The sequence below is a fragment of the Propithecus coquereli genome, unplaced genomic scaffold (genome assembly GCF_000956105.1).
Source record: "Propithecus coquereli isolate 6110/MARCELLA unplaced genomic scaffold, Pcoq_1.0 Scaffold73, whole genome shotgun sequence".
In the NCBI taxonomy this organism is placed as follows: Eukaryota; Metazoa; Chordata; class Mammalia; order Primates; family Indriidae; genus Propithecus; species Propithecus coquereli.
The window spans coordinates 1,021,181-1,042,714 of NW_012153396.1; the positions used below are offsets into that span (position 1 = coordinate 1,021,181).

The window sequence follows — 21,534 nt, forward strand, 5'->3', positions numbered from 1 at the left end:
AGGGTCCCAGAAATTGATACCATAGTCCCTAGAACATGGCAGGGTAGAGACTGTTTTGACAATGAGTAAAACTAAGGAAATGACTTGGTCCAAATCACCAAGCAAGTTGGTAACTTACTAGATGCATCCTGGTGTCCTGGCTAGTTCACACAGTGCAATGAAATACAGATTTTAGATCCATCGTGTTTCAAAACAGAATGCAATTTCTATGTGGAAAGAGTGGAACAATTTACAATGTTATTTCACATCCTAGCCCAGCAGATGGCTGAAGTGAAGTCTTAAGTACCTACAGAACTTGAGTTAAAGGAGATCTGTAAAATTTTTAAAAGCCCTGGTGTATTATTATGTATATTATATTATACTTATATAAGCCAACAGATCTCAAGGGAGGTTGATGAAGGAAGCATCAGTACCGAATAGAGAACTCTGGGTGGGCCAGGGACAGGCAACAGGATTGGGTAAACCTTAGTTCTCTAAAGGAGATTTCCACCGTCCATCACATTGGGGGCTGCTCCTGGGATTCTAAGGTTACCTAGAAATGCTGTCCTTGTTCTGGCTCTTCTAAAACACCAAAAGAGGTGGGAATTCTGAGAAAAAAAGACCTATATAAGATTCCCTAGACTACCTAATTTAGATGACTTTCTTTCTTAAAAAAAAAAATTAAGCGAAAAGAATATGTTGTCTGATTTCCTCCTTTCCTTCCTTCCTATCTCTAGTTCTTTATCAGTGAGACAGGACTAAATTTGCAACACTGATCTCTCCTTTAAAACCAGTTAACTAAAAGGAAGCATTAAACTCTCTTTACCTCCCCATGCTTCTGAGCATCTTTATAAATTTTCAGGAGGAAAAAGAAATATTATTAGCTAGTAGGGGTAAAGAAACAGTTTTCATCCTCCCCCAAAGCCTCCGTGCTTCATGAAGTGTGAAATAACTGCAAAGGCAGGCCACACCCCACAGTTGTTCTAGGTGGGTGCTCAGCCCAGGGTCTAGCCACCCAGCATCTTTCATTGGCCAAGAACCTCAGCCTATAGGTAGAGGGAGAGTTAAGCCTAACCCACGAGGCAATAAACTCCTGTAGGGTCTTGCCCTAACCAACACCTCCTGTTCTTGAAGCCAGCCTGCAACTTAATCAGCCTTTCTTTTTTTTTCTTTTTTAAGACAGAGTCTTGCTCTGTCATGCCAGGTAGAGTGCAGTGGTGTCAGCCTAGGTCACTGCAACCTCAAACTCCTGGACTCCGGTGATCCTCTTGACTCAGCCTCCAGAGTAGCTGGGACTACAGGTGCATGCCACTGCACCCAGCTAATTTTTTCTATTTTTAGTAGAGATGGAGTCTCACTCTTGCTTGGGCTGGTCTCAGACTCCTGAGCTCAAGCAATCCTCCCTCCTCAGCCTCCCAGAGTGCTAGGATTACAGGCATGAGCCATCACACCCAGCCTTAATCAGCCTTTGAGGGTGAGAAGTGAGATGATGAGTTTGCCTTAACGCTGGCCCTGTGACTTATGCTGCGAAGTTGAACTTGAGGCTACAAGGAAGTCTCTGGTTTTCCTGTGTAGGGCGAAGGGAACACAATCCATGCTGTCTTCCTTATCTTAATTCTGATTACTGGGGAACCCAGAAGGACCATGATGAGCCTGACACTCTGGAGAAACCCTGCCCGAGCTCAGGGTAGCTGGGACAGGTGCACACAGAGATGTGCAGACATGGAGAGAACAAGTGTCCTATCTGCTTGGCTGTGTATACATTTAATTTAAGAAAAACTTTGATCCTTCTTGAGAATATAGGGTTTCTCCAGTGTGTCTCACAATATTAGAGGCCTCTTCAACTATTCACTAATATCTCATGTTAGAGTAAATAATTATCAGGTAGTTACATAGCTCCCCACTTCTGCTCCCCTGCATGTGTAGGGAATTTTCATTTAGTGCAGCAAATAAGACTGCAGAAGCTGCCTATTTCAGTGTCCATCACCTGCAGACTGGCTTCATTTAGCTCCTTGAAAGGGACTCTGGGAATGCTCAGTTAAGAGAAATGAAGACAGATTCCCATGCCAAAACACCACATGATCAGGATCAAGATGGGGAAAGGACCAGACTGTTGCTACACACTCCACCCCGCCCAGGCCCCAAATGATAGCCAGCACCATTTCAGACTCTGTGGAGAAAGGGAAGGAAAAGTGGAAGAAAGGGAAGTGCCTTGGGGAACTTGTACTTGCTACAAAGTGACTGTGATCCAGTTTATCAATTTGATTCACATGAAAACTGCTGGAAATATGTCCTTCCTCTGACCTGATCCTCTAGCAAGGCACAGTTCCTCACCAGCACTGTGACCACAGAGGGAGCTCCTAGGAGTCCGAAGCAGGATCCAGCTCCCTCAAGGAGGGCCCCGAATCCCTGTGCAGGTGCCCTTCTGCCGTTGAGCAGGATGGTGGCAGCTGGGAGAGCCTGGTAGGGATGCAGCTCTGGGCTCCCAGCATGTTTGCTGGCTCAAAACAGGTGCCCAGAGAATGCTGCCTAAATGCTCCCCACTGGGGCACTGCTTGTGCTTGTTGTTGGCAACTCTAATTCCAAGATTATTGCACATCTTTTCAGAAGACCTTCAGCAAAGTCCGTTTTATTTTCTTGTCTTTCTGGAAAGTGACTTTGTAAGAGGGTGCGAATTCCCACGTATTCAGAGGCAAGATTCCTTTTTGCAGAGAAATGTGATATTGTGAAGATTCAGGAACAGACTCTCACCCACTTTGCTCTTTGTCTCTCTCCTTTTGTGTTTATCTTCCCCTTCGCTACTCTGAAATCCTGGGCCCCTGACTCTTTAGTGCCCGTCTCTGTGTCTCGTACCTTCGCCTTCAGCAGAGGGGACTCTCTGGCAGGCTCCCCAGGTAATCATGTGTGGGTGTTTCGGGTCTCCACAGATTCAGTGGGGTTTGCAAGAAGCCTTTGGTCTCTGTCACTGTCCTGCATGAGAACTGGTCTCTCCACAGGCACTCCCATGACTAACGTGTAACACGCTGCACACGTAACACTCATTGGTGTACACATCCCAGGCATTGCTGGTTCAACGGCGTCATTTGTGAATTTACCCAGGGTTGTGTCTGTGTATGCATACAGGGTGAGGGATAGTGTTTTTCGCCATCATTTGTGTGACTGCAGAGGGATGGAATGAGGAATGCAGCAGGAAAGAAATGGGAAGAAATCATGGAATACTCTGCTTTCTTCCCACCTATTTCCCTTCTATATTTCTTTCTGTGTCCTCATCTTCCTCCTGACGTTACTATGTGATGATCATACTCTCTCTGGCTATGTTCATACAAAGGATGCTATATCTAAAAATTTCAAAACAACTTTTCATTAAGTTTAACCTCTCTTGATAATTAAATAAAGGTTACTGGTTTTCTTTTTAATCAAGTAAAGGAACTCATCTACACAATAATGACGGAGTAGAATGCAATAAATCTGAACAATCAGTTAAACCGTTTATATTGTTTTCATCTCTAGAGGTTGTTCTCTTAGGCTCATAGAGCAAGTAATGACAAAACCTGGGATTTATTTGTTAAATTTCCCTGCAGTTAGAACACAGTCCAGTTTCCTATACCCTCTACATTTGTATTCCTTACCCCAGTGCTGGGGTAATAATTCTGAAGCCCCACCATGTCCTCATCAAGGATCCAGTTATGTTTCTCTTCTGGATAGCAGACCTTCAACATTTAAAAAGGCTATTGCCTGAGACCTCAAACCCCCAAATTTGCAACTTCACAAGTATTTATGTTGACTTCTATTTTTCCCCAAATCATATGTTTCCATCAAAAGCTATCTGGTTCCCTTGTGTATCTGTACAAGACAAGTTAATCCCCTTCTCAAATTTCACCAAAGTTTTCTCTCTCTCGATGGTAATGGTGATTTTCCACTCAGAAATAAAGTTTTTCGTGCTTGTGAGAGGTCATGACGCCTTCCTGATGACTACAGGATAGGACGGTCGATGTGAAATGCCAGTCTGGCGCCCTCACCAGCTAAATGATCTGTTCCTACATGCCGGCAGATTTAGAAATGACCACATCATGGATCTTCACGATCCTTCACGTGCAGTGAATCTCGGTGAATGCCAAGTGTGTGCTGTGAAGGTTCTGCAGAAAAGAAAGATGCACATTTTTAAAAGCTTTTCAGCCAAAAGGATCAAAGCAAGGGTGTATTTTCCTTCTTAATTAACCTTCAGTTAACCAGATGACCTAGTTAATTGTAACTTCCCAGTTAAAGGAAGGTTAATTCTAGTTCATCAGTATTTATTATGAAAAAGTTCATGGTAACCCAGTGTCAGACAGAGACTGAAGTGACTCATTCCTGCTGTGCAGACCCCCCAGGAAGTGCCGAGACTTCTGATCCAATTCTGGCTGGTGCGGTGCCATGTGCCCTGAGAGCTCTTTCTACCTCCTCCCCACTTTCCATGATTGTGGGTGTTCAGCCCAACAGGAGACAGGGTCAACCCAACAAGAAACCCACTGGTAAAGAGACAAGAGCAAGGCCAACTTATTCCCACCTTGGTTTAACTCCGTGGGGCAGAGCAATGCACGGTACAGGGGAAACACCAAGAGGTGGAGGGTGCCTTGCTTTTCATCGGCTCGCTCCTCTTCACCTTCTTATGTCTGGTCTCTATAGCTAATCACCCAGTGACTTGGCAACATCCCCAGGACCTATGCTATGGTATTATCTCTGTCACGTTTGCTTTTGTTCCATATCACCAAAAGAGGCCTCAAGAGGCCTGGGGTTTTTTAGAAAGAAGTTCTGGGCACCTTCTGGCCTTATACTTGATTTTTGATCTAGATACATTAAGAGAACTCTGTCATTGTTTTATTTGACCCCCACAACCACCTTGGGAGATAGTCAGGAATTATTGTTGGACAACAACAGATAAGGAAACAGGCTCTGAGAAAGGAAGCCATTGGGTCAGTGTCCTGTGTGTAGTAAGTGGGTAGAGGGCTGAGGACTAGAACGGAGTCTCTGAGATCCTGCTCTCTCCTATTGCCTGGGCCCTGGCTGCACCTCTGAACAGAGGCACGTCACGCCCCCTGGAGGGCTAGGATTTATTTGCATTCTGAGAGCAGCCGTGCTAATAAATCTGGTGTTCACGTGGATTGAGGCCAAGCGTCCCTGTACCACATATTGCCATCATAATCTATAGGGAGTTTCTTTCTATCTGAGCCTTAGTTTGAAATAAGGAGAGTACAGTGGTTTGTGGTTTACCTCCAGAGTGTGGTGTAATTGGCCAACTTTGCAGGTGCTTCCATTTAAAAATGAAATTTCTGATCAACCCCTGAAAGTACAGAGCCCTGCTGCTGTTATCATTCCCTCTGCCCAAATTTATTACTTCTTTTTTCTCCTGGCAGTGGAGATAATTTTGAGTTCCCAGCGACTGTCCTTTCAAATCCACAAAAGCACGAAGACAGGAGAGACATTGGAACTAAGGGTTCTTTTTCAGTGTTCGATTGTCCCTTCATAATGTGATTTGAGATCAGTGATGATAGAGTTTTCTCCTTGAATATACAGGGAGTCCCTAAAAATAATCTTTTTACTTTGCAAAATGTGGGAAGTGGAAATATTCCCTTTGGTTGGCTCTTGTGTAGTGAACATTTGGGAACCATTAAAGCTCCATGTAACATGAGAGAGTTCATATGGGACCCTAACTTGGGCTGACTTGTAGAGTTCACATTGTAGCTTTGACAGAGGGCGGCTTTTGGCATTTGGCTGTCTGATGTTGACTGTTACCCCAGAATAATGAATTTTAACAATTCTAGTTTGTACTCTTATAAGCCTATGCAATTAAACTCCCCCATCCATTTTAGAGAACGCAGATGGCCCGTGGCACAGCGACCGTGACCAAAGTAGGCTATTCCCCCCTGCCCCTCACTGATGCCACTGAAGACCTAGGCAGGCAGCCACTGAACCCTCCTTTTCCCTCAAATCCTCATACGGAAAGGGGAGTAGGGCATTCTACTGCTGTATCTCAGGTCCTGCTTCCAGGATAGGGTTGCAAAGCCTCCCTGGATACAGGTGTCACAAGTGAAGCAGGAGTCCCAGAGCTATGTATAGGTTTTTGGGGCCCCTGCCTATTAGTGCAGAGTGAGAGAAGATTCCATCCAACCCCAGTTACACTGTGAAATCCTCCTCCATGCTCTCTGCCACCCCACCCCCAATTTTGCCCCAACGTCTTCTCCACCCAACCTCAGTAACTCCGAGTAGCCAACTTGGACAGATAGCTCTTGCAGACTGACCATGCAGAGGTGGCAGGAATGAGGTCTGCTACACTTCTCCACAGCTGTTGGGGGTCTAGAGCAGAAAATCCTGCTCCCCACCACCCGGTCACACCAGAGCCAACTTGAGGGTGTAATATAAAAACCAGAATGGGCAAGGGATGTGTTGGTCCTTGGTGTACCTCCTGTTAACAGGTCCTGTGGTCGGTTTTATGCATCACTGTTTGATCTGTCTCCTTTCAGACCTCCTCGCACTATACTTAGGATTTTCCTCCTCACTTTACTCCCCCAAGCTGTGCCTCTGTGCTCTTAGGAAATGCCAAGGGGGATATACAACTTGAACTAGTTTGCCATGCTGCTGGGACACTCGTCTGTTACTGATTTCTTCTGCTTTTTTATTAAAAGCATTTCCATTTCCCTTGCTCTGAGACCTCTGAGTGTATGTGCACAATTACCAAAATGCCGAGTCATCAGCATCCTACCTATTGAGGAATGTTAGACTCTGGGACATAAAAACAGGGATCTTGCATAATACTCAGATGAGCCAAGACTTTCCTTGTGATGGAATGACAGTTCTTTTGTCTTTTAAAAATTGCTTTTATAGACCCTGCCTTTGTAAGACAATTGTATTGGCATTGGGAATCCTTTAGGATTTTACGAATAAACTTGCAATAGCATTGTCTATACTTAAAAAAAAAGACATGTTTCTCCCCCCAGTGTAACACTGACACAGCTTGTGTTTGATGTACAAGGCCCTGTGGGTGACATCTGCGCTAGGTACCAGTGAGACAATGAGAGCTTTGGCAGGCACTGGGATGTCATTGTTACCTCTCTTTCCAACAGGGAGTAGAAGTGATTCAGGAGAAGTTTCTGTGGATGGAAGTTTAGTAGATAAGATAAGGCTGTTGCCCTGTCATCCTCCCTGAACGTTTCTTGAATTGTGACATCAGGGATAAGAATGCAGAACAGCAGGTGTGGGGTGTGTGAAGCCATGTCTGGCCAGGAAAAGTGGAGGCTTATTAAGGACGGGTGACATCTTCTTGGGGTAACTGAAGCTTCAGGCTCTGCTCTCACTCTCTCCCCTTGGTCATGCCCCAACTGAGCGGAGGTCAAGACCTACCAGGTAAAGGTATGGTTTTCCAGACTCTGCTCTCATGCCGAAGAAACCTCCTACAGGACTACCTGCCTCCCTTCCCACAACAACTAGCCAAGAAGGAAGAACACTGACCTTCTTAGCCTGTCACCACACTAAGACAGCCACAAATGGGTGAACTTGTCAGTTTATTTTCAAGGGACCAGGACCAGGACCAGCAATGAGAGGCACCTTTTTCTGCCTAATACTACTGCCATTTACCCTGGTGCTTTGCTGAATTCTCCATGGCACTGTCACTGTCCCTCTCAATCCTTGGTCACTCTGGAGGAGGGTCTGGGCCCATATCACCCAGTGGATAAGTAGAGCCCTAAGCACCTGACTCCAGGCCCCCCTGTTTCACTGCCCTTATTAAACAAACAAACAGAAAGTCCTCATGTTCCCTGTGGTCTCTTCCTCAAGTTAGCAGACCAAGGCCTGAGGCATCTTGGTGCCATTTGATTGTAGATGCACACTATTTAACTCTATCTGGCTGCATTCCCTGAGTGTCCTGCCCCCGACGCCTAACTTCTTGGAGAAGTCAGCTTCCCCAAAATGACTTCAGGCCGCAAAGGAAAGGCTTTCTGATTCCAGGATGATTTGAACAAAATTGAGATTCTAAATTGTAAGGGTCCCCTTAAGGAAGCCTTAGGTGCTGATTCATTCATTCTATTGATGTACATTTTTATTGAGTACCTTCCCCAGGCTGGGCTCTGTGCTAGAGCCTGGACATACAGTAGTGATGACCAGGAAAGAAAAGGTGCATTGAAGGAATGAACGGGGAGGCCAGTGATAGGGGAAAATGGAGAATCTCCTTAGAGTGGCCACACAATGTCTTCCAAGCAGGCAGAATCTCAGGTGAGAGCTAATGCCTGAGAAGCAAATGGCCATGAGCTGGGGGTAGGGGTTGGGGTGGGGCAGCAGGGAATGTGGCATCTGTTGGTGGGGAGGGAAGCTTGCATGAGTGAGGGTGCCTGCAGAGGCCAGTGGGCTAGAACAAAGCAGGAGAGGAGAAGGGAGGCCCCAAGATGAGATCAGACGGAAAGCCAGGGCCAGGTCATGGGGCTTTAAGGACCACAGCAAGGAGTTTGGTATATTCAGATACAATAGGAAGCTGGTTTGTTTTTAAAATGTGATTCTAGCAGCTGAGGCGAAAACAGATTATAAATTATAAGTGGGGAGACTGGCCCAGGTGAAGGTGATAGTCACGGGGACTTGAGTGGAGACAGAGTTAGGACGGATGAGTTCATTGTGTCAGAGGCAGAGAGCAGCACTGGATGTGGGGTGAGGACTAGAGTTAAGGGTGACCCCCAGGTTTCTGGTTTCAGGTTTCTTTGCAACCTGATGATATTTACTGAGAAGGGGGAGGACTGGAAGTGGGATCTGTAATTCTATAATCCTATCAAGGCAGTGGTTATTATGGTTCTAATGAGAAGATATTCAACCTGTTGTTATTTTAATCTTTCTGCTACATGGTTTGCCAGACAACAGCAGCTTGGCAGCGAAACAGAGCATCAGCCATCCATGGCTCACTCCAAATGGACGCTAATCAAGTATTTTGATCAATGGCAGCATTATCTCAAGAGACAGAATTAAATTCCCAAGGTTCTACCCTGAAAGAGCAAGAACCAGAATCTGTGAAGAATCTGATTCTTCATTTGAGCCCCCAGAAGTAAATCTGTGTTCTGAGACGCTGACAGCCTCCTGTTCGCCGTTTTTTGGAAGAAATGCAGAGTGGTATCAGCTGGGAAGGAGAGGGATCGGGGGGCCTTGCAGTCTTTCACTTGGGTTTATTCCGTGGTTGAAATAATGTTAGGGTCACCTTCATTACCCTCTCTTGTGTTGTCCATTTTCAAACCAAGTAACATGGTCTTAACTGAACTTTCCTGAGAAGTGTTTCTTCCAAACATAAAAAGAACCTGACTGAAAATTTAGGAGATCTTTTACAGAAGGCCTGTGGATCACTCCAGTCCCCCTCTCAGGCCTTTACAAAAGAGAGTCCAGCCCAGGGTCCACACACTTTAGGGGGTCCCACATTGGCCCTTATCAGTCCTGACCTTCTGTGTGGGGCAAGGAGTCTACAGGGTCAAAGGGATGTGTTTGGCCAGAGCCTTCTAGACCATAGTTCAGATATCCAGGATCCCAGAATTCCCCACTGAGACACACCTGGGGGAGGAGGGGTCCCAAAGCCCTAGGGCCGGGGTTGGCTCTCCCCACACAGCCCTGTTTTCTGGCACAAAATCCTAAGGAGTCAAACCTGACCTTCTGGGTTGTTAGGAGCATTTGTCAAAGACAAGGCTAGAACATATTTTAACAGTTTACTGATGTGATTTATGGCTTGTAAATATTTGTCCATATGGTTTTGGGGCCCATTTGTACCCCTGTTCCAGGCCTCGCCAGTGCTGCGGCAGGCCTGAGTTATCCCCACCAAAATGCATCACCACGGTGGGGACTGGCTGGCTGTGCTGTGACAGACGGTTTGAGGGCACACCTGCGGCCTTGGCCTTTCTCCAACAAGGTGCATGAGTGGAGGTTGTGTAAAATACCTCGCCATGGAAGAGGGTCTCATGGTCTGCAGTAGCAAACCACGCTCACAGCACCGACCTCATCTCATTCCGGATCCCCCTGCACCTAACCTGAAGACAAGGACAAGAACCTGTCTGGGGAAACAAACGCATCAACTCCTCACTAGGAGAGGTTGTGGGGAGCAGCCCTAGCCCCGTGGAGCCATGAGTTCCTATTGGGTATTTGCTCCTTGTAGGCATAAACATCAGCAAAGCAGCTCAGCTCCTTCCTGGTCTCTGGGAAGGGTGAGGGCCCGTGTCCACCACCCACTGTTGCCATTGCCTGAAAGTCCTGTGGGACCTCAGTAAACAACACCTCTCTCTCTCCCTCTTTCCACTCCCTCTCCTTCTTCCACACCCACCCCTTCTTGTCCTTTCTCCGTCTCCCTCACCATCTGCAGTAAACCGGTCCCCTTCTCGCTGCAGCGGGTTGAATCGCTCTGAGTCTCCAAACCGCGAGCGCAGCGACTTTGGGGGCAGCAACACTCAGCTGTTCAGCAGCAGCAACAACCTCTACATGCCTGACTACTCGGTCCACATTCTCAGCGACGTGCAGTTTGTGAAGGTAACTCCCCTAGGAGGCAGTCCTCTCTCCTGGTAGGCAGAGTTGGCTGGGGGAGCAGGGACCAGGAGACTTCCGTCAGAGGCATAGCATGTATCCCACTCCCCCCGTTCCAAAATAGTGATGGGGGTGGTAATTGCTCCTGGCTTTATAAAGGCCCTGTTTCAGTAAGCTTTATTACTGTTCACTATTTGTCAATTTTTAAAGATCTCCTGATCCCTATTTTGCATGTGGGGAGACTGAGGCACAAAGCACCCTAAGATGAGCTTGCATGAGACAATGAAACAAGTTGCTGCCAGAACTGTTTCCTTTGGATCCCCCACCATTGATACCCATTTGATTTTGTTCATTTTTTTTTTCAAGATAAATTTACAGGTGATTAATAAACCACGTGTATAGAAGAAACCATGCTATAATTTTTACATATGATAATTTTTACACCTTAATATTTAAAGTCTAAAACACAATTGAGCCTATATGTTAACTGAAAATTTTTTGTAGTAACTAATAACACCCCCTTAAGAGCACTGGGCAATTTGAAGAGAACCACTCTGCAAATGCCGTGGAGAGAGGCAGCAAGGCTCATTGCCTTGTAATTAAAGAGGAGGGGAGCTATGTCTTCATGTCCTTCACTGGGATTGGCATTGCACAGAAGCCTTTTAAAATTTTCCCCTTCCTCTTGTTTCCATTGGTTTGGTTTTGTTTTCTAGCATTCTGGAAACCATTATAAAGTTAGGCCTGAGCTCAGGCTAGAGCCCCATTTATCCCAGTCCAACAAAACACCCAGTGAGCTCACTTGGTAACTGTTGTCCCAGTTGCAGGCTGAGAGATACACTGACATTACAAAGGTGGGAGAAGTTCCTTCCCTTCTATCCAGAACACACACCTTGATTATTTGGAGAACAGTGCATGCTGGCTGGCTTTCTATGTTCCAGAACTGTGCAGACACCCTGAGCTAAAACCTACATCAGCCAGTAAAAGTAACCATTGAATGCTACCAGAAGGGGGGACAGAACCTAGAGGATAGGGTGGGTAATGACTACTGTTTGTGCGGCGCTCTGTGCAAGGCACTTTGCTGAGCCCTTTGTCTGAATTATCCATTTAATCTCACAGCCACCGATGAGGTAAGTACTACTTCATTCCCATTTTGCAGACGAAGAAATGGGGGCTTGAGGAGTATAAGGTCACATGGCTTACACTTTGAAGTGGCAGAGCCACGCTTCCAAGTTGAGTCTTTCTGCCTCCAGAGTCCAAGCCCTGAAATCACTTTGCTTTAGGGAGAGTTGTAGGAAATCAGAACTGAAGGAGCCGGGGAGAAGTGACTTTAGGAACCAACCAAGCAACACTCACAGGTGTGCATGCCTGTGGACATTCACCAAGTCTAGTGTGACAAGGAGGTTAAACCTTAGAAAATCGCAGCTGTGAATCTCCTCCCTACGGCATCCAGTCTCGAAGCCCGTTCGTTGCTAATGCAGACCTTGGTTTGTGGGAAAAGAAAAGGAGCGTCATATATGAATATGTGGGTCAACAAATATTTCATGAATGCCTGCTCTGTGCGAGGCATTGATGGGGTACTGTGGAGAAGACAGCAAGCTGCTGCACAGGAGCTTGCCCGCTAATGGGGAGAAAGATGATAAACAAGTAACCACATCAATAACCTAGGTAATTCCAGGCAGTGATAAAGGCCATGAAGGAAAGAAACAGAGCTGTGGGATAGACAGTGACTGGGCAGAGAAGACAGGAAGGCTGGTTTTGAAATGAGTGTCAGAGCAGGCTCAGAAAAGGATATTTTTACAGAGACCTGAAAGGGGCGGTGGGGAGAATGTTCAAGATAGAAACAAGAGAGGCAGGAAGGAGCTAGGCAGAGGGTCTGAGTGCTGGCCCATGACGTGCAAAGGCAGAGGCTGGAGCAAGATGAGAATGGAGTTCCAGAGGCAGTGTCACCTGGGATCTTTAGGCCTTAGTAAGGAATTTGGATTCTATTTTAAGTGCATCGGGAATTTTTTTTATTTATTTCAGCATATTACGGGGGTATAAATGTTTAGGTTTACATATATTGCCTTTGCCCTACCCAAGTCAGAGCTTCAAGTGTGTCCATCCCCCAGACAGTGCACACTGCACCCATTAGGTGTGAATATACCCATCCCCTCTTCCCCCCTCCCTCCTGCCAGACACCTGATGAATGTTACTACTGTATGTGCACTTAGGTGTTGATCAGTTAGTACCAAATTGATGGTGAGTACATGTGGTGCTTGTTTTTCCATTCTTGGGATACTTTACTTAGTAGAATGGGCTCCAGCTCTATCCAGGATAATACAAGAGGTGCTAGATCACCATTGTTTTTTGTGGCTGACTAGAACTCCATGGTGTACATATACCACATTTTATTAATCCACTCATATATTGATGGGCACTTGGGTTGTTTCCGCATTTTTGCAATTGTGAATTGTGCTGCTATAAACATTCTAGCATGGATGTCTTTTTTATAGAATGTCTGTTTTTCCTTTGGGTAGATGCCTAGTAATGGGATTGCTGGATCAAATGGTAGTTCTACTTTTAGCTCTTTGAGGTATCTCCATACTACTTTCCACTGAGGTTGTACTAGTTTGCAGTCCCACCAGAAAGTGTATGAGTGTTCCTATCTCTCTGCATCCACGCCAACATTTATTGTTTTGGGACTTTTTGTAAAGGCCATTCTCACTGGAGTTAAGTGATATGTCATTGTGGTTTTGATTTGCATTTCCCTGATGATTAGAGATGTTAAGCATTTTTTCATATGTTTGTTGGCCATTAGTCTATCTTGTTTTGAAAGGTTGCTGTTCTTGTCCTTTGCCCACTTTTTGATAGAGTTTTTTGATTTTTTTCTTGCTGATTTTCCTGAGTTCTACATAGATTCTAGTTATCAGCCCTTTATCGGATGTATAGCATGCAAATATTTTCTCCCATTCTGTAGGTTGTCTATTTGCTCTATTGATTGTGTCCTTGGCTGTACAGAAGCTTTTTAATTTCATCAGGTCCCCCATTTATTTATTTTTGTTGTTGCTGTGATTGCCTTTGGGGTCTTCTTCATAAATTCTTTGCCTAGGCCAACGTCCGTAAGAGTTTTTCCAACATTTTCTTCTAGAATTCTTAAAGTTTCACTCCTTAGGTCTAAGTCTGTTACCCACCGTGAGTTGATTTTTGTGAGAAGTGAAAGATGTGGATCCTGTTTCAGTCTTCTACATGGGGATGAAAAATTCACTAAAGAAATTGAAATATTAAAGAAAAATCAAACAGAACTTCTGGATTGTGTAACCTTGACCAAGATGCCCATCACCATCTGGTGGCTAAATCCCTAAACTGCAGCATCATGTTTTAAGGGATGAATAAACTGCCTGAAAGTTGAAAATATAAGCAGAACATCATAAAATCTCAAGAGACATCACATTAGCCTAAAGGTTAACTTCTGGACACCTGGCCTGCTAAGGCAAAATGTCCAAAAGGGCATCCTTGCTTTTTGCTACCTTAAAGATAAATACACTTCCATTTCCTTTGTAAGTTAGAGGGCGCTTTAATTCTTAACTGATCAATATATAAGAGAAGACAATTTGAATTCAAGCTATTTCTAATAAATGGTTGTACTTACAACAGTGAAGAGAAAATAAAAACGTTACTTTTTGAAAAGTGGTTTGATTCCCTCAATCAACTAATCAGTATTTGTTGAGCATTAACGATGGTTCTGGGTACCATGAGATATACTAAAGAAATACAAATCTAACAAAAATATGCAAATATATCCTCTGCCTTATAAGTAGATTAAGATCTGGTTAGAGAGAGGCAGCTTAAGTTAAATAGCAGTGACCCATGCAGGGTAGTATCTAATCGATGACAAAATTATGCAGCATTTTTTAAGCCCTATATTGGCTGGAGAATGTACTGGACCTTTAGGAATTGGGAAAGAATAAGAGAGGAGTTCAGGCAATGCCATTCAGGGGGGACACCCTAAACAGGAGTGTAGAAGGCAAGTAGACACCGTACATTCAAGGGACAGTGAAGAGAGAGGAGCAAGGCTGGACCAGTGGCCCTGCACTGGGGGGCAGTAAGAACGCTGCTGACCGGGCAAGGCCAGATTATCAAACCTGGGCACAGCAGTTCAGGTTGGGCTGCTAGACCTTGCCGTCCAGTAGGGCAGCCAGCAGCCACAGGTGGTGGTTGAATGCATGAAATGTGGCTTGTCCAAATTGATGTGCTGTAAGTATAAAATACACATTGGACTTCAAAGGAAATTCCTCATTAATGATTTTAAATTAATTATATGTGGAAGTGAAATTATTTTGGATATATTAGGATATACATGAAATATTAAAATTAACTTCACCTGTTTCTTTTTACTGGTTTTTTTTTTTTTAATGCAACTGCTAGAAAATTTTAAATTACCCATGTGACTCATGTTATATTTCTATTCGACAGTGCCATGCTAGATAAAAAGAAGTTGTCATAGGTTTTTAACAAAGGGAGGGAGCAGATGAGAAGTGATGCTTGAATCTAGAATTGCAGCTGGGGAGAAGCCGGGCAGAGGTTGCTTCCCTGAATACATTTTCCAGAGTGGTGCCTTGTCAACAATTTCTTTTAAGGCAACGCGTTGACATGGCAGTAGTTCATGTTTTTTTGTTGTTGTTTTTTTTTAATTTAAAAAGAGGAAGCAGTGTGAAAGCAAGGCTGTGAGATACGTAGAGAAGGTAACCATTAGGTGGTACCTTTCCTTTTATATAACCACCCACCAATAGTACAGACCCTGCCCCTCCCCTTGTACCTGGCCGACCACCCACCAGCTCACCCTGTACACCCTGCCCTGCTTCCTCCCACTAATACTAGATCCTGGAAGTGGTCGGCTGAATCTTCTCTTTAGCATCACTAACAAGTGGTGGTTTAACCCCTGTGTGAATGCCTCCAACGACAGGGAACTCAGCACCTTACAAGGAATCCTATTCCATTTACTCAGTATTATTACCAAGAGTAATACTTTATTCCCATCCTTTTCTCCAAAACAATGTTTAAAGGAAGGGTTAGAGTTCCTGGATCCTTGATTCCAGGTTATTGGAGGGGCATATCACTGTTTCATAAGAACAAGGAGAGAGTGATACAGCTCACCGCTGGTACAACCTGGCCAGAACCTTTCCCAAAATGAGTAAATTAGTTAAATAAGAGAGAGAATTTTGCAGCAGTGGTCACTCCCAAGAGGCTATTCTAGCCTGGGGGACACAGCCAATCTACCAACCGATAGGAGTCCTAAGCCAGCAGATCCATTTCAAAATCAAACCAAAACACACTCCTTCCTTCTCTCTTCTTCCTCTCTTCTTCCTCTCTTTTCTTCACTCACTGTCTCTTTTTTCTTCTTCATTTTCCTTTTCCCATCATCTCTACTTGGAATCTCCCTACTCTCTCTTTTATTTTCTTGATTATGGATTTACTTTCACAAGACCTAGTCTTGCCTTCACAGCACTTCCAGTCACATTGTCTCTGGGATCAGAGGAGACATTGCTCCTTCCCCCTTGCCCACCTCATGGTGTGCTGTGGACAATAAGACATAATGAGATGGTAAGTTTCACCCCATCTTTGAAATGTGTGCCCATTATGAAGTCAAACTGTGAGACATGTATGTGGACATCTTTTAAACAATTGTTCCCAACAGTCATATAACACACTCACTCACATGATCTCATTATCTCATTACCTCTTTTACAAGCTCAGAGATGTTAACTATTTGGCCAAAGTCCCCAGCTTGCAAGTGGCAAAACTAGGACTTGAACTTTAGCCTTGAGCAGGCAGTGTGTTTCCTGCCGTATTTTCTAGGTGAAGGGTCATTTGGCCTTTTTGACTAAACTAGAAGCCAAATCTATAGTAACTACTTTAAAGAACCCAAATAGAGTAAGATCAGCCGCTTTTTGGGCTTATCAAGTATCATTTAGGATATGTTCTTGTCCTTTGGTGTTAGGGCCAAATTTCCCCATCTTTTGGGTAAATTTTCAAACCTGACTTCTTCCCAGCAGAGGGCGCTGCAAAAGTCAGGTGTTCTCAATAAGAACATTGAATCTGTTGAAGACTTTGTGTAAGTGCTAAGTAGAGACACATGGTTCTATGTCATAGGACCTGAAAAATATCAAAGCCAATTGTTAACACTTTGCTGCTCTTTATCCTTTAAAATCCTTTAGAGGGGAATGAAACAAAACCTGAGTAGGGCCTGTGTCTGATTCTAACTAGGTCTTAAGTCAGTGGTCTCAAAGTGTGATCTCCAGAGCAGCAGCATCGGCATCACCAGGAACTTGCTAGGAAAGCAAATTCTCAGTCTCTACCCCAGACCTAGTGAATTAGAAACTTTGGGAGTTGGGCCCAGCAATCTTGTTTTCATAAGCCTTTCAGGTAATTCCGATGATGAGGTTTGAGATTTAAACCATCAAGAGAACTATACTTGCCCACTCGAATGGGTGGTATATGATTAGAAGCCTGGAATCTCTGCATATATGTGTCCCGTAAGTGTTGCAAAAAGACATACACTCTTAATTTGTGTTTTGTAATTGGATTAGATGTGCTTAGAATTTGCTTGGTTCTCATACAAAATATCCTGAAGTTTGTTATACAAGAAAGGGTTGATAATGTCCAGGAAAGTCATGGGTCTTATCAGCAGTAGACAAGAGTCCACCGTTGAAAGAGACCTTACCTGATAGCAAGCGAACTTTAGGCCCACTCTCCATCCCAGTGTGTAAACCTGAACCGTCTCCTCTCCTATTTCTAGCCGGAAATCTTTACTCTTCTGACGTGTAATGCCAGTCCTGCCCCTAAAGGCAAAGTGAGCAGAATTTGGAGCTTTGCCAGTTTGCTAGCTCTGATGCACAGACGAGGGGATGAAAACACTTTAGGAAACAGTAGGACTTGGGAAGGGTATTGTGCCATGTGCCATTTTCATTTTTCCCCTAATGGCAGTCATTGATTAGCAGTATCACCTTCCTATACTGGACGGTACAAAAACTTGGCTGTTTTCACTGGAAACAAGGATTCACAGAGCTGATCTGTATAAATGTGTTTTAAACTTCTCCATGGACAACCCCTCGCTAACTGTAGATGCCCTCTGTCTTCTCCACAGTCTCAGGAGAAGGTTTGGCTCTTCCAGGTGCCAGCAAAAAATGAACAGTGGGAAGTGGTGGCAAATAAGCAAAGAGCCCCTCATTGTCCCTCAACTCCTGGGCTGGTCCAGTGTGGGTAAGGCCCCCTGTTCATGGATCTAAGGCCTCAGAGGCCAAGGGTTTCACAGCATCCCAGTGGGGCTGCTTCTGAGCTCAGGAAGGCTGGCTGCACCCAGGGAGGGCTCTGTCCAGCTACTTCTGAGCCTCTTCCCACCTCCTTCCAGATCACACGGCAGCAGTATCAGAATGCGCTCACCGCCTGCCACATGGACAGCTCACCCCAGTCCCCTGACGTGGAGGCCTTCACTGACGGAGACTCCACCAAGGCCCCCACCACTCGGGGCACACCCCTGACCCCCAAGGATGACCCTGTCGCCACGCTCCTGAGCAACAGGAACAGTCTGCCGTGTAAGTCTGTCGAGCAGTTGGGCTGGGCTGATGTCTGGTGAGGATGTCCCTGCCTTCCTCCCCCAGCCCTGCCCAGAGCTGATCTCTTGTGCCTCATGGAGCCCCAGGTCTTCTCCAAGGCAGAGAGGTAATGCACTGACTGTCCCCCCCAGGCAGCCGTTCAGATGGGCTGCGAAGCCCCGGCGAGGTAGTGTACTTGAGGATGGAGGAGATGGCCTTCACCCAGGAGGAAATGACTGACTTCGAGGAGCACAGTACACAGCAGCTCTCGCTGTCACCTGCAGCTGTGCCCACGAGAGCAGGTCAGGGAGGGCGGACTGGGCCCAGAGGAACAAGGGGGATCATCGCCCTTGGGCACTGGGATGGCTCAGGGTGAGCTGGGTGAGGGGAGCCTGGGGACCCCAGCCCTGTGTTAAACCTCCCACCTCCTTACACAGCCAGGGAAAGGAAACTCACATTTGCTGAGCACCTGCCACGCACCAGGCCCTATCTAATTCACTCTCCCAGGAAAACCGTGTAGGGCAGGGTTGGGAGCTAGATTTCTGCCTGCGTTCAGACCCTGGCTCCTTCGTTTAGGGGCTGTGCAATTTTAAGCAAGGACTTAACCTAAGACTCAGATTCTTTATCTTAATAGATAAGTTTCTTTATGTTAGTAGATATAAATCCTGGTAGCTATCTCATAAGGTAGCTTTGGTTATAAATGAGGTAACACATAAAGGGCACATCACAGCGTTTGGTACCGTGCTTTATAAATATCAGGTAGTTACTATTAGACCTACCTCACAGATTAGGAAACTGAAGTCAGCCGTCACTCTTACCGGCAGGACTCTTCCCTTCCTTTGGGCCCCAGAGACCAGAGGTAGTCTGTAGGACCTTTCCTGAGGTCTCAGATCATACCACCTCCCTCAGAGACGTTGAATGCATCCTCCTTGTCAGTGCTGTTGCTCGAAGCTTCCAGGGTCCCAGCAGTCCTGAGGTCCTCCTGTCTTTGCCTCACTAAAGTATACTTGCTCAAGCTGTCAGCAGCCCCCTGTGCTCACCCCCAGGCCAGCAATTCCCCTACCTGAACTTTCAGGCTAAATCCATAGTATGAGACCGCTGAAGTCCAGAGCAACAACCTGAAAAAATACTCGTGGATCTTTAAGGTCAATGAGAGAGTATGTTTGAACTTGTGGCTCACCCAGAAAATCTGGGACACACATAGTCACCATTCCAGGACCTAAATTTAGAACTGATGTTCTTTTTCTCCCACACACACCGAATTTAGTAGCTGAAGCATGTAGCAAGAAAATGTAGCAAAGGAGTAAGAATAGAGATGATGGGGTAGTCTTTGGAGAGCATCTAGTCCACACTCCTCGTGTGATACCTGAGGAACCAACCTTGAGGCCTGGAGAAGGGAAATGACTTGCCCAAGTCCAAATGCTGCGTTAGAAGTAGACTTAGCCTCGTGGCTTTTGGTGCAGTGCGGTTTCCCACACAGCACTTTGCCTCCCTGGTTAGGTTCTTACTGCATTGGCGGTAGGGCTTGGCCTCCTTCTGGGCCCTGAGGCTCTGTGGTTATCTGAATCCTCACTGAGTCCTGTGGGAGAAGACAGGGGCATGTGCTTAATTGTTACTGAGCTCTGTGGCTTTCCAGGGTTTGTGCAAGTAGAGGAAAGAGATATCCCCACCTGTCCTCAAATGTGCCTTTTGTCTGGCAGAGATATTGGGTGGAGAATATATTGTTCTCTTCCACTCTTGTCAACAGTGTTTGAGGAGAGGGAATCATTTCTGACTTTGCGTGGATTTTTGGATTCCCGCTCCATCTCTTTGTTTCTTTTATAGCACTAAAATGCCTCTTGCTAACTAATTAGAACCAATACCTTCCTGGGCATCCTCCCTTGTTATGCCCACCCCTGCCTTGGCTCTTGTCTGGAACTTTCACCTTCTGAGGGACATCACCCAGAATCACTCTGCTTTGATCCCTGAGCTTGTAGGTTGAAAAAACTTGAGTTCTCTCTTCTTTTCTTTCTCTCATCATCAGATAGTGAATGTTGTAACATCAACCTGGATACAGAGACCAGCCCTCTCAGTAACGACTTTGAGGAAACCATGGGCAGGAGGCTGCTGAGAACCCTGAGTGAGTAGCTAGTTCTTCACCTACGTGAAAGCCACACTGCAGCCTGTTAGTAGGCAAAGCATGTTAGGATCTTCTTCTTGGACAAGGAACTGCTGACTCCTTTTAGAACCCTAATGAGGTCTAGTCATGGAAATCCAAAGTCAGGCTTGGGCCAGTACTGCACCCGTGATAGTTTGGGGATCTAGCCCATCCAGTTGTTGGTCCTCTAGGACAGGAGTCTGCAAACCATGCCCACAGGTCAATTCTGACCTTCCTGTTTTTGCAAATAAAGATTTATTGAACTAGAGAATGTAGGTCCCTGGAAATGGCTCGTGGGACATCAAAGACTGTAAGACCAATCCTCTCTCTCAGGGTGTATCTGGCAGTGGGGCTGGGGCCCGCAAGGGTGGGGAAGGTATGATCCTGAGGTATCACATGGGTTTTACTCAGTTCCCTGCAGGAAATCTCAATTCCAGGCACTAGCCTGAGTTTGTGGCTTTTCAGAGATGTCCTCTTATGTGGAAGGTGTATCCTAATCCTTCAAGATGTAAACATGCCAATTATCAGCACCAGGATACAATGCAGATTAGTTTCAGCCAAGCTGTCAAGGGCTTTGTGTCCCTTTCTGCTTCCGTTTGGAAGAGAGCTCAGACCACTGAGAGAGTGTGGATGTCCTCCCAGTCTTACAGGCTGATACTTACAAACTGTTTTTCAGGTGGTCAAAGAAGGAAGAGGTCACCAGATGGAGAGAGAACCTCTGAGGAAAACTCGAATTTAACGCCTCTCATCACATGACAGCAAAGCCAGCATTTGCTGGGTATGTGAGATTCCAGAGCTTTGGGGGAGAACCCACCCTCCCATCATCTGCTTCCCCCCAAGGCCTCCCACAGGTGACAGAACGTTCTGCCTTCCTTTCCACCTCTTCACCCCTAGCTGTCGATTTGGCAGATTTTCCCTTGTTGCCTCCAGTTTGCCTCAGAGCCTTGCCGTGGCCATAACGGAAGGAAGTGCCTCTAATGGAACATGTTAGAAATGGTTTTGTCTACAGCACAGTCTGGGACTGGAGAAGAGATGACCCCAAGCTGACAATGCCACTCTGGGACCCTGATACCATAGGACACCCATGTGCCGCAACTCACCATTCTTTCCTCCAGAACAAAATGATAACTTTCTACCATATTTCATGCCTAGCTTAACTTAGAAGGTGCCGCTAGCAGACAGGCACATGGGAGGACGGAGTAGGAGGTATGGAGTTTAGCTCAGGGGACAGACCAAGAACTCCTCCAGAACTTCAGAGCAGTGGGACTCAGCCATGTTGGCATGTGACTGATGTTTCAGCACAGAAAACTGTCAGTGACTGGTTCCCTGTTGGATAAG

The 21,534-nt window shown here is 45.8% G+C and overlaps 1 protein-coding gene across 1 annotated transcript in view; it reads left to right on the forward strand.

The window, feature by feature from the left end:
* Window positions 1-20,952, forward strand: part of CNNM1 (cyclin and CBS domain divalent metal cation transport mediator 1) — a 50,964-nt gene extending 30,012 nt beyond the window's left edge. Inside the window, exons 7-11 of the mRNA XM_012661703.1 lie at window positions 10,331-10,494; window positions 17,876-18,059; window positions 18,212-18,361; window positions 20,077-20,178; window positions 20,873-20,952. Of these exons, the coding sequence (XP_012517157.1) occupies window positions 10,331-10,494; window positions 17,876-18,059; window positions 18,212-18,361; window positions 20,077-20,178; window positions 20,873-20,952 (680 nt within the window). The remainder of the gene's footprint in view (window positions 1-10,330; window positions 10,495-17,875; window positions 18,060-18,211; window positions 18,362-20,076; window positions 20,179-20,872) is intronic.
* The last annotated feature ends 582 nt before the right edge of the window (window positions 20,953-21,534 follow it).